Source organism: Neolamprologus multifasciatus, chromosome 3 (genome assembly GCF_963576455.1).
Source record: "Neolamprologus multifasciatus chromosome 3, fNeoMul1.2, whole genome shotgun sequence".
Lineage (NCBI taxonomy): Eukaryota > Metazoa > Chordata > Actinopteri > Cichliformes > Cichlidae > Neolamprologus > Neolamprologus multifasciatus.
Genome location: NC_140441.1, coordinates 12,858,845 through 12,871,033, shown reverse-complemented (window position 1 = coordinate 12,871,033; position 12,189 = coordinate 12,858,845). Strand labels below are relative to the sequence as shown.

At 40.6% G+C, this 12,189-nt stretch overlaps 2 protein-coding genes across 3 annotated transcripts in view; one reads left to right on the top strand and one right to left on the bottom strand.

Annotated features, from left to right (window-relative positions):
- LOC146521660 (uncharacterized) overlaps nucleotides 1-12,189 on the top strand; it is a 188,497-nt gene that overhangs the window by 45,624 nt on the left and 130,684 nt on the right. The window lies entirely within an intron of this gene.
- m1ap (meiosis 1 associated protein) overlaps nucleotides 1-12,189 on the bottom strand; it is a 76,829-nt gene that overhangs the window by 58,486 nt on the left and 6,154 nt on the right. For both annotated transcript variants that reach the window (XM_085155440.1, XM_085155439.1), the window contains exon 4: nucleotides 9,722-9,896. In XM_085155440.1, coding sequence (XP_085011566.1) covers nucleotides 9,722-9,896 — 175 coding nt within the window. The remainder of the gene's footprint in view (nucleotides 1-9,721; nucleotides 9,897-12,189) is intronic.

The window sequence follows — 12,189 nt, the reverse complement described above, 5'->3', positions numbered from 1 at the left end:
TAGTATGTTTCATATGGGTTGAATATATTATTTTAATGTCTGACTGCAGTTTTTAGTAACAGTTATGATGACCAATAACACTGCGGTAACTAGCTTTAACTAATGTTGAAGAGTCATGATTGAAACATTACTTTTGCCACTAAATGAGCTACCTGGATATTCTGTGTATCTCTGACAGGACTCTGTCAGTGACCTCTGACCTCTGTGTGAGGGTCTAGGTGTGTCTAAAGGATTTCCCTCTTCCTTTGTTTCTTTTGTGGCCTGTTTTGGGGAAAATAAAAATGTATTTAATAAATCAGTAGTGTTGACAAAGTATGAAATTTCTTTCATACTGTCACGGACCCGGCTCTGGGGACTCGGGGTCTGTGAGCAGTGGGGACTGTTGTTGTTATTATTATTATTATTATTATCATCGTTATTATCATTTGGTGTGTCGTCTGCACTGCCTCTGATCTCTGTACACATCTGTATGTAGGCAGGTGTGTGTGTTGCTGTTTTCTGTGGCCAAGTTACAGGCACCTTCAGGCCTGAGGGGCGTGGCCTGGCTTGAGGACTGGCCACACCCGAAGTCCTTGCCACACACCTGCTCCTCATCTGGGCTCGTCGGGGGAGCTATTTAGAAGAGCGATGGAGCTTCCACCGACGCTGGATTATTGCGTTTGACTTCACGGCGGTTTTCTAGCATTGTCGGAAAGTGTGACTGTATGCCTGCTGGGATATAGTGTGTTAACGGCTACCTCTATTGTTTTTCCTCAGGAGGAATGTGGAACGAGAGAGAGCAGTGAGCACGGGGAGTGCAGAGACACTGGAGCAGAGAGCACTACACTGGGACTTTTTGGGAAGAAGACACGACACGGGAGTCTGGGACACTAGGGGATTTATTGTTGCTTACTTCACCACGTTGTAAATAAACACTGTTTGCACTGAAGAGTCAGGTGTTTGGGTCCTATTTCCCTGCCGGCACAGACCGTGACACATACATATATTGCTGTTTGCACTGTTTTCATTAACAGCTGTAAAGTCTCTCCACACAATGCTCCTCTTTCTCACTCTGCAGCCCACATGTGTTTTGTCAGTGCAGCTGAGCGACCGCACATCAGCAAAACATGTCAGAGCCGGAAGGAGGGGGCGGAGCATAAAGTGCCAGCATGAGAGGAGCTGTGTTTGCACAGACAGAGCTACTTTTTCATGAAAACGCAAACAATGTATTGAAACATTGAAACAAACGAAATCATCAAGCTGGTCACGTTAGTATTGATTCGACACCAATACCAATGTTGGCATCAATATTACTGACATTTGGATCAATCTGTCCACGCCTAGCATGCAGCTCAAACGGTTGTCGTTTGATCAAAAATCCAACTATCCGGTCGTTAAGTGATGAAGTACTTCCGGGCCTAAAGTAGTCTGCGTTTAATATGGCTTTTGTGTTGTTAACATGTTTTGTATTTTCTTCTGTTTAATCTCAAAAAGCTCCTAAAACAGTCAGTGATCACTGTTGACCTCCCTCGGCTTTTATTACCGCTAATCATTCATTTAAGCTCAGTTTTTATAACCTTAGGATGTAACTACAGCCCAGCCCATGCAGCAGTATATGAATGACTAACCTCGTATTGTGGATGGATTATCTCAGTTGTTCTCCTGGCTGAAGTTTGGTCCTTTTACAGCATCCTGCCATGCGATTACATTTGTTTCTGACCACCGAGAACACTCACGTTAACTTTTATTGAGTGGAAAAAAAGTTAGCTTGTTTATATTATGCTAACATAGCTGTGTCACGTAGCACATCATTATATACCAGCTAGCCAAACTTCAGTAACCCTACAAACGTCACTGCTGTTTAGTTTTCTGTCTTCATTTATGTTGGAAGTGATAACAGAGCTGTACGTTTTAATTTGTTTCCAAAACAACATGCTATATTGTATTTAGATAGAAGCTAGCGAGCTAACTTCCTGCTAACTTCTAACTCCGTTAAATGTCATAAATTCCATTTTCATGGATCCCTGGATGTTAAACTCAATTGTTACACCTGGTAGAGCAGAACGCTGATCATTTTATTAAAGATGAAAGACTTTAGACAGTTTTTCAACTCTCAGTAATGCCATAGTGATCGTTTGATATATGGACCTGCAGCGGAGTTTAGGCTCAGACACGGTTAGTGACGTCAGACTTAACGACCGGATAAGAATCAATTGCAGGAAGAGTATGTAGCCAGGCATGTGTCCAGGTCTTCTTTAGATAGAAACTTCAATGGAAAAAAAATGACAATCTTTCATATTTCAAAGACAGACAGTATCGCAGGCTAGCAGAGTAGCGCTAATGCACTAGTAACTAGAAAACAGAGATAAGACGCAAACAGCAGTGTGCTTTCAACCCAGTATGACAGCAAAACATGTAATAGACACACCGATCCACCGTGTTCTTTTCACGCTTTGCCTTTCTAAAATGTGAAAAGGACACGCGTGCAGAAGTTGCAGTAAGCTGCAGTAACAGTAAAGGAAAAAATATTTTTATTTCAAGCCAAAATTAAAATAACCACAGCAAAGCTTTAAACAGACATTAAGAACACATTTATGTGTAAATACATATTAGTCATCTAGCTTAATCATTTCTGGTGATTAAGGATCCTGGAATGTACTTCAGATCTTCGTGGCTTTAAACTGCATCTTCTGCAGGTATATTACACGCTGTCTCAGTCGGGGGTTTCCTTCTCTTACAAGAAATTTCACGACCTGACAGCATCGCAGCTCAAATTCAGTGAACAACAACCCATTCTTTCACAGATGCTTGCAAAGACGAGGTACTCGATTTACACCTGTGGAAATTGGATTGAATGGACACTACTGTCAAGCTACACTATATTGTCAATGCACCATTTCTCTCAAGTACAGCTTCAGTGAGCACAGTTGTAGTTTTAAATTGTTGAATGGAGGTTAAATTGATGAGTGACATAAATTAGGATACTTTCATCAAATTCTGACGTCAGTATTATAATGAATTATAACAAAAAAGGCTCTTTTAGACTGTTTATGAGTGAATGAAATGATTAAAAAAAAGCAGCCTTTCACAAAGGAAACAACAATCTGACGTTGGTTTCATTATCCTGTGTATGTACTTTGAAAATGCAGCTGGAAATATGGTTTGCAAAAAATGTCAACTTAAATGTCAAGTTTACAATTACAATCATATTTAATAAAAATCAGATTGATACTACAAATGATAAACACCTTTTCATGTCTCAATCTAAAACACGCACTTCACTAGACTTTAATGTAATGCATAAGATTTATAATAAATTGACATCTGACATCACAAAATAGTGCATCAGACTGATGCGCTATTTTGCAGAGACGAATGACAAAGGATGAGATGTGTTTGAATACAGCTAAACAATGCCATATAATTTTTCGCTCATCAATCAGCACAGAAATAATTAGTTTTCACGCCTGACTATCTCTGACTATCCCTTAGGAGCAGCTGCATTCAGAGTGGGACAGCTTGTTGACTCTGTTTCAGTCAACAATGTTGCTGTTTAGTTGTGAAGAGGAAACCAAAACCACTGGTGCCATAATCATCCCTGTCTCTGTCTCACTCCGTGACCCATTTCTGTATCGTCTCCCTGATGCTCAGCTGTAAAATTACAGAACAGACCTAACATTTAAGGACACATTGGTGGAGTTTCAACAAAAAACCGGATGCTTGTCAAGGCGTTGGCTTACAGACACTCACATATCTATACTTTCATTTTTGTGAGGACCGTTAACTCGGACCTCTCCTAACCTTGACTGTAAAACCAAATTTAAAAGTGCTCGTAAGAGAGATTCAAACAAAATCTGACACTTAAAAATCGTGTTTGAAATTGAGTGTCAAGGTGAGAAATCTTAACAACTCCATTAAGAGCTCATTTTACAGCTGTAAGGTCAGATATAATAATAACAAATACCGCTTCTCAGGCACACATGCACACAGACAGAAAATGACAGTATAAATCTGCCGCATGCCATTTCACACATGATATAAGACAACAAGTGAGAATGACAAGCAAAACAGAGACAGAGGGGAAAAAATAGTTATGGTTTTTGTTTTACTTTGTACAAAAGAAAAATGGATATCCCACCCACTTCCTGCACTATGCTTCACTCTGTGGAATAAATAACTGACACACACACACACACACAAACAGAGCTAAACCAAATTGTCTGGTGTTGAATGATGCGCCCAGATTCAAGAGTATATACACCGCTTCCAAAAATGTTTGTGAAGCGGGGCCGGCGTCTAGCCGCACACTGCTTTTTGTAACTGAAAGTGGAGAAATGACAAAAGAAATCGACTAATAACTGAAAAGGTACAGCAGCAGTATCTCTCTGTGTGTCACGTCTGAGCAGCTCTGCATTAACTACTGCGGGTTAAACCCCATCAAAGGTGTCAGAGCAGCAATCAACCTGTCACACTTCCACTAGGGTGTTCAACAGAGTGACTAAACACAATTTGGACCTCTTAGAGCATCCAGTGAATGTGAGTTGAATTCATGCTGGCTAGACACTCAAGACTTCTTATGTCTTGATTAAAGCCTGCTTTGGTTTTTCAGCCAGATGAACTCTGAGGTCAGTGTAGCTCTTGGATGAAGCACTGACCCCATTCCCTTTTCTGTGCTGGCTGACTCCTATCCAAAACATTTGAGGTTTTCCTGTTAGTAAGAGACTAAAATGTAACACATTCATGACAAAGTTTATCACACAAATAGAGCATGTGATGTATTATAATCTCTCTCTTGCTTTATTTAGATAAATTATTGTACTGTATGTTCTGTTACAATAGATGTTCATATTAAATTTGGCCGGAGTCTCAAATAATGAGGTCAGGCTCAAAAATCTCTGGTTTTCTCCTCCTGGATCGATATGATGTCATTTACAGCACATATCCCTAATATGGTCGCGTCAGGTACGTAAGCTCCACCTGCTGTTCTAATCGTCTTGTTTATGACGAGCAGCCAATCAAAAGAATTCTGGTCTAAAGGGCAGCTGAAGGGTGTTGAAACAACTTATTTAAGAGGATGAAGTAAGAGGATGCACCAAGGCACAGTATAAGATATATAAAGATTATTTCTAAATGAATCATGGAAATCTACTCTAGTCGAGTCTAAGAATAAAGATATGGAACTGTTGAATGAGCTGGGAATTACAAGCCCCTTTCAAGTTCTTTAATTAAAAGAAATCAAACATCGCACTTTAAGTGTGATTGCACAACAATCGACAAGCACAGAAGAGTGGAACCGCTACGAACTAGTGGAACCAATAAGTCTGTGTGCAGACATTAGGGTTTCAACAATCCTGCCCACTCTACTATGGAAAGAATGAATGCTAACAGCTTTTTGTGGGACATCAAAGGTCTAGGAGGACCACTGGTACTGATATATCTCTGATGATGGAAGCCGTAGTATCATCAAGTTAGAGTGACTGTCATGTTTCAAACACTCTGTGCTATAAACACTTCAACAACACTGCGGAGGAACACAGTGATGTATTCCCAGTGGCATCCTCATCAAAGTCAATCATCAGACTGCAGTAACTACAAAACCACATCTCCAAGGCTCTTTCCAAACATCTCTATGTTGAATGGCATTGCTGTTTGATTAGATACAGGGGAGAGATCCGAATGAGTGCCCCCGCATATTGATCTACAAATAAAATAACACAAAAACACAAAAAAATGTGTACTTGAGGCACTGATTCAGGGACATTATCTTGTGGTTCCTCAATATTTTATTCTAAATACTTTTAATTCTAAAAAACTCACATGTAACACACTATCCTCTCTTTCACCTGACTGCCTGTGCAAGGACTAAGTACCTCTGTTTTTTAAAGGCCGCTTCACGCTAACGTTGACTCCATGGGGAGCAAAGGCCTCACGAGGACTAATGGAACAAAGCAACAATGTTTTTCCTTAGATATTATATAAAAGCTGTAGCAGGGGATCAGTTATAAGAGCAGTTTTGCAGGCAGCATTGCATAACTGATACAACTGTCTCGGATGAGTTAAAGGGTATGTATAACACTGTACACGTTTACAAAAAGTTACATTTCGCATGCCAGTATAACATGTATAAGTCAAAATCTTGTTTTCGGTAAACAAGATTTTTTGCTATATCCAACTTCCATCAATATCGTGGGATATATCCTAGTTTTGAATATCAAGTACAAATTTATTTTTAAAGTAAGAATAAAATAGGAAGTACAGAATTTTGTTTCAGCCCTGTATACCATGAGGAACTCTGGAAATGTTAAAAATATGAAGGTTGAATTTCTCTCTATCCTCTAGCTTGAGGATCCTGTGCAGTATCTCAGCTGTTCCTAGGACTGCACTCTTCTGAACAGAGATCTCTGAGAGTCCGAGTGCTCCGCTTCCCACTGAGACCACTGTTACCTTCACCCTCCACATCTTCTCGAGCTCTTCTCCGAGCCCTTGGTACTTCATGAGCTTCTTGTGTTCCTTCTTCATGATGTTGCTGTCATTCAGTATGGCTACATCTATCACTAGGGATGCAACGATACCACTTTTTTCAAACCGATACGATACCGATACTTGGATCTGAGTACTTGCCGATACAGAGTACAAAAACTGATACTTCTACCACACACACACACACACACACACAAATACAATGAATTGGAAGACAGGTTTTATTTATTCTTTGCTGATAAAAAATAAAATCTTAATAAAAATGACCACAAAAAAATTTCAAGTGAAAAATAAGCACTTCTGTTAAATTATTGCGGAGTCTCCACATTGTAATTTAACAAAATATCACTGAACTATTGGCACTGTCTCGAGCTTTCGGAATAATAAATAAACACTTCTGTTTGAGAATAAAATAAATACAAATTAGGTTTGAGAATAAAATAAACTTTTAAATTATTGCAGAGTGTCCATATTGTAAACAAACAAACAAAATATTCGGCAAAGTATTCGGCATTGACGAACAAACTCCTCATCTGCCCGTGGATCATCGGTCCACTGTGCCATTAAACCAAGAACTGACATCGCACACACTGCTTGTTTTTACCTCTTCAGAAAGTTTTGGCACCATTATCTCCCTGATTTTCCACGACCGTCATTGGCTGGTCATCCAGAGCGATAAAATGAGTCAGAGCCTCTGTTATTTTAACTGTCCGTGGATTTTCTCTTGACATTTTTCATCGCTTTTCCAAAACCTGAGTTAAAGTTGGCTGTTCCGTTCCACACTGCTGACATTTTGTTTAGCCTAGCTACAGCAGCCTCCAGTTTCTCTTTTTTATCTGGAGCTGCCAGTCTGACTCGCCTAACCCTGTGCCTGTTTAGCGTGGGATGTCCCCCTAGTGGCCAATCTAAAAAACTACAACAGAAATGACAAGCCACCCTCTGATTAATGAAATAAGTTGGTATCGGTTCATGGTATCGGTCAACTTTTACGAGTATGAGTACACACACATTTTACAGTATCGGCCCTGATACCCGATACCAGTATCGGTATCGGTGCATCACTATCTATCACTATGGCCGTCTTCTTCTGTTTGCCTAACGCCGCTATGTCCGGTTGGTTAGCCATCCCCATTTAGTCTGTCTGTATCTTGAAGTCCCACAGGATCTTAGCTCAATTATTCTCAACCACCCTATTCTGGCTAACACCACAGTGACTGGTGCCTCATGGCCCAAGTCCTTGAACGAGATGACTGGCTACTCTCTGGAAGATCTGATGCCATGCATTGAGGATCTTCACTGCATATACCTCAATGCCCCTCAGCATGCACAGCAGTCTGTCCGGGAGAAGTACAAGGGCACAAAGTACCATGAAGTCTCAAGCATCAATGCACCAACAAAACTTCGGCTGAACTGACTGCTTCATTCCCTTCTGTCCATGTTGTACTCCCCTGTCAATGATGTGTGCCACAATGTCAAATGCCCTGCTCTTTTTGGAGTAGCACTAGGTATTTTAGAGGTTTTGACTTTTGGATTTTTTTTTGTAATTTTTATATTCTAAGGTCTAAGATTCATGCCACACTACAGTTATTGGCAAAATCAAGAAGTTTTTTTTGACCTCGGGAGATGTTTCTGTATACTATGCTAAACACTTGGTTATGGCGATCCATGTATGCCCTGCCTGCTAGCATCTTACACCCTGTTGTTATGTGCTGGATTGTCTCTGGGGCATCTTTACACAGCTTGCACCTGGGGTCTTGCCAGGTGTGGTAGACCCCAGCTTCTATGGATCTTGTGCTCAGAGCTTGTTCCTGTGCTGCCATGATTAGTGCCTCTGTACTGTCTTTCAGTCCAGCTTTGTCCAGCCACTAGTAAGATTTCTGGATGTCAGCCACTTCCTCTATCTGTCGGTGGTACATACCATGCACGAGCCTGTCCTTCCATAATGGTTTGCACTAAGTTTTTTATCTTGTGGTATTACAGGTAATTTAAGGCTATAAAACTGATTATGATTCAGACAGATGATTGTCAACATGATGTTTTCTATGCTATCCATTCTTAACATCTTGCAACATGCTTTCTGGTGCAAATTACAGTTGAAAGTCCAAAATTACACCTTCCTTCTCCAATTTTTACACTCTGCAAATCCACCCAGAGGACCAGACTCTACTCTTTGATGGGTTAGTTCAGACCTGCAGGCTGTATGTTCAACAAAGTTAACAGAACACTACTCGAGCAAGAAAATAACAATGGCGAACTGCATCTGCTTATTTATGATTTAAGAGCTCTCTTTGGCAGTCAGGAGCTGTGGTTATCCCCTTTTAACGTTAAAAGCCGCTCAAAATCCGAACGGCTCATTCGGAGACACATATTCTGCTCTATGGAGAAAGCAAAGAAACTTTCTCATGACTTCTGAGCCTCTAGACACAGTGGGGACACTTAATTATGTTCAAGAACAATGAGAGTGGATTTTGCATAATACAGTTTGTCTCCTCTGAAACATCATTAGTATAATGTTTCCAGCATCTCTCTCTCACACACACACTTCTGAGAAAAAAACAACCCAATCTTAAAGTCTGCTAAGTCATTTTCTCCACAGATACAAATAACTATTTATGATCAAGGAAGAAACAGACGATGCACAAACAGTTTTATATGAAACGCCTCAGTCCTCATTATTTGCTCCCACTTGGATGTTTCTTTCTCACTTTCTGTTGTTCTCCCTTTTCACCCCTTCATTCCTACGCAGCCCTCATTGCACCCTCTACTTACTCAAACCAAACCACATCACTTGAACCTTCGTGTAATTAAAAACACGACATGTGATTATGAAATCAGGCTCTCTAAGAGAGGACTGGCAAATGTTTGGATTGTAGCCAAGGTATACAAACCGTGACATATGTGATGAGTGTGGCGCGCAGATATGCTGAAAACAGTAAAAAAAATAGTAAAAGTAGGGTGTTATAAATGGGTCAGTGCTACACAGCTCCGCAGAGCATGATTAAGAAGGCACGGGGGGGGGGGGGGGGGGGGGGGAGATATGTGGAAAGTGCGGAGGAGTCAAGTCTGCTTTGGAAATAGATAACAGACTTCATGAGGACTGAGTGTTTGTTAATGCTTTTTGCTTGTTGTTTTAAACTGAGTTACATGCACTCCTGTCTCAGCCTGTCTCCTCTTTAATGACCCTACAGTCTCAATTTGTGTGAATCTGAGTGTGTGTGCATGCTCCAGTCTTGTGTTTTGTGTGTGCATTTGTATTTCCTACCTTCAGTCTCTGAGGGTGCGGCGGCCTCAGGTGAGAGAGCGTCTTGGCCCCAGTCTCCTGTACTGTAGATCTGCACTACCAGGAGTCGCTTCAGTGAAACCAGGTCAGCATCTTTGAGCCCCATCTCCAGCTGATGAACAATGCTACGGCCTGGCTGGCTGGTCACCAGAGTAACCTGGGGAAGCGGCACAAATATTAAGACAAATAAGAAAGCTCCCAGGAGCACAGACATAGACATTTAATTAGGTTTCCAATGTCAAGGGGCAAGCTGACCTCAATGTGACACGGTGCAAAAAAGTCATCAGGCTCAAAAAGAACTGAGAGGTGCCCTCTTAATGCTTCTTTAAACCACACTGCACAATATTCTGGCCACTGCTTGTTTTATGCGCCGACTGATGAGAACGACATCCATGCCATTCAAACTACTTCAACTCAAGTGTGCTGCAATTAATCTGTGATGTCTTGCGATGATGTAACCCATCTGCTGCTCTTCCACAACCGCACTATCACTTTTCATTAGCAAGCCACATTGATGTTCTTTGCCACAACTCTTTTCCAAAACCTTTCTCTATTTGAAGTGTTCCAGCTGGTTTTATGAAGGATTATATCAGAGTCACAGGACACGGCAACACCACACCAAAGCATTCTTTATGTCTGACAGTGCTGTGTCTGTTGGGAGTTTGGGGACATGACATGCAGTAAATTACAGTTCCTAAAATGAACATGTGATGTCACAACCACTACATATAAAATAATGTCAGCCCAAAAGGAAAGTGGTACATGCAATTTAAAGACACTCTAAAGGTGTATGACTTTTTTCCTGTCTTTAGTTCTCTTTCTCGGTTTAGATTATTTTATGTTAAATATGCACAGTTTTGGAGATATTGTAAAGATGTGCCTCTTTCTGGATTTTAACTGACCTAAAAGGCATTTCTAAGTACTGTATCTCTAGGGTTTTATTTTTATTTGTTAAGCCTCTTAACACTCATCCAAGCATATAAAGACAATTAACTCAAGAGCTGAAGAGATACATCTGGTCCTTGTGTTATTCGATCTACGATTCACTGAAGCCTCATACGAACTAATTTCAGTGGAAGAGTGGCTGTCAAGAAGCCAATCCTAATTAGAGGAAGGGAAACAACTAGAAAAGACTTAGATATGCTAAATTACACATAAACTGGTTTGAAAATAAGAAGCAACAGCTGATAAATCCACATGTTTGGTTCAAACTATTGTCAATATTTCAGAAGAAGGATAATGATACAATAGTGCCTACATTATAGGTAAAAATATACCTTGGATTAGCATACACGGAGCCTGAACCTCAACATTATTGAGGCAGTGCTGGAAAGAATAGAACAAAAGCAACACGTTCTCACTCCCAAAGCGTAACATTTTACGCTAGGTGACAAATCGTCAACATATTACGTTTTCGGCTACCCACCACGTTCCTGAATGACGACCTCGGAAAAATGAGGAAATATGAGAACCGTATGGACTCAATCTACACATGTTCGCTCTTTTTCTTCAAATCGCTTAGAAACACGCTACTTAACATAATTAAAGTCTTGGTTAAGGTCAGGAAAAAGGTTATGGTTGGGGCTAGGCATAAGGTTAGGTTTAGGGCTGGAATACAGGGCTGGAACGTCTATTACCGCGGGAGCGTCATTGCACTGGATTTCGGCCATAACCCGCCGCGTACCATAAGAACGCCGAAGGTCTCCTTTCGCGTTCCACAGGAACGCCGCGGGACGTGACAAAACGTCGACATGTTACGCCTCGGGAGTGAGAACGGGCTCACAAAAGTCAGCCAACATTAAAAGAAGACTTTTGAATGTCCTTTAAAAACCTTGGAAAATTATTTCTGAAGACTACTTCAAGAAACTGCAGTAACACTTGTCTAAGACAGTTCACACTGTGTTACAGAACAAAGATGGTCACATCACATACTGACTTTCAAGTTGTTAGAGTTGCATTTCTGTATCTCCATTTGCATGTTTCGGTAAATTACCTCGCATTTGTTTTACAAAAACACAAAGAAATGAGGGCAGCTCAACATTTTTGCACAATACTGTACCTTGACAAAAAATATTTTAAAAACTGGTTCTTTGCAGAAATCCTGAGCTAGTCACTCATCTGAGTTTATTAATGGCTTTTCATTTGAAGATGATGTGAAGATTAATGGCTTCCCCTTTGAACGACCTGTAATGTTGGGTTCTGTATGGAACAGCTCTTAACAAGGTTTGAGGGTCTTTGTGAGTAACTGGGTTACTCAAGATTTCTAGAGAGAGACATTACTGCTGAGATTTTCAAATGTATTTGAGCACCAAAGCAGATGCCTTCAGGTCCTGTTATATTCACGGGAAGGCGGTATTCTACAGCAGATAAAACTGGAAAACACAACAAAACAATCTAAACAGATAAACAGCATCACAGCCCAAGAGGGAAAATATGTCAACTCGATTTGG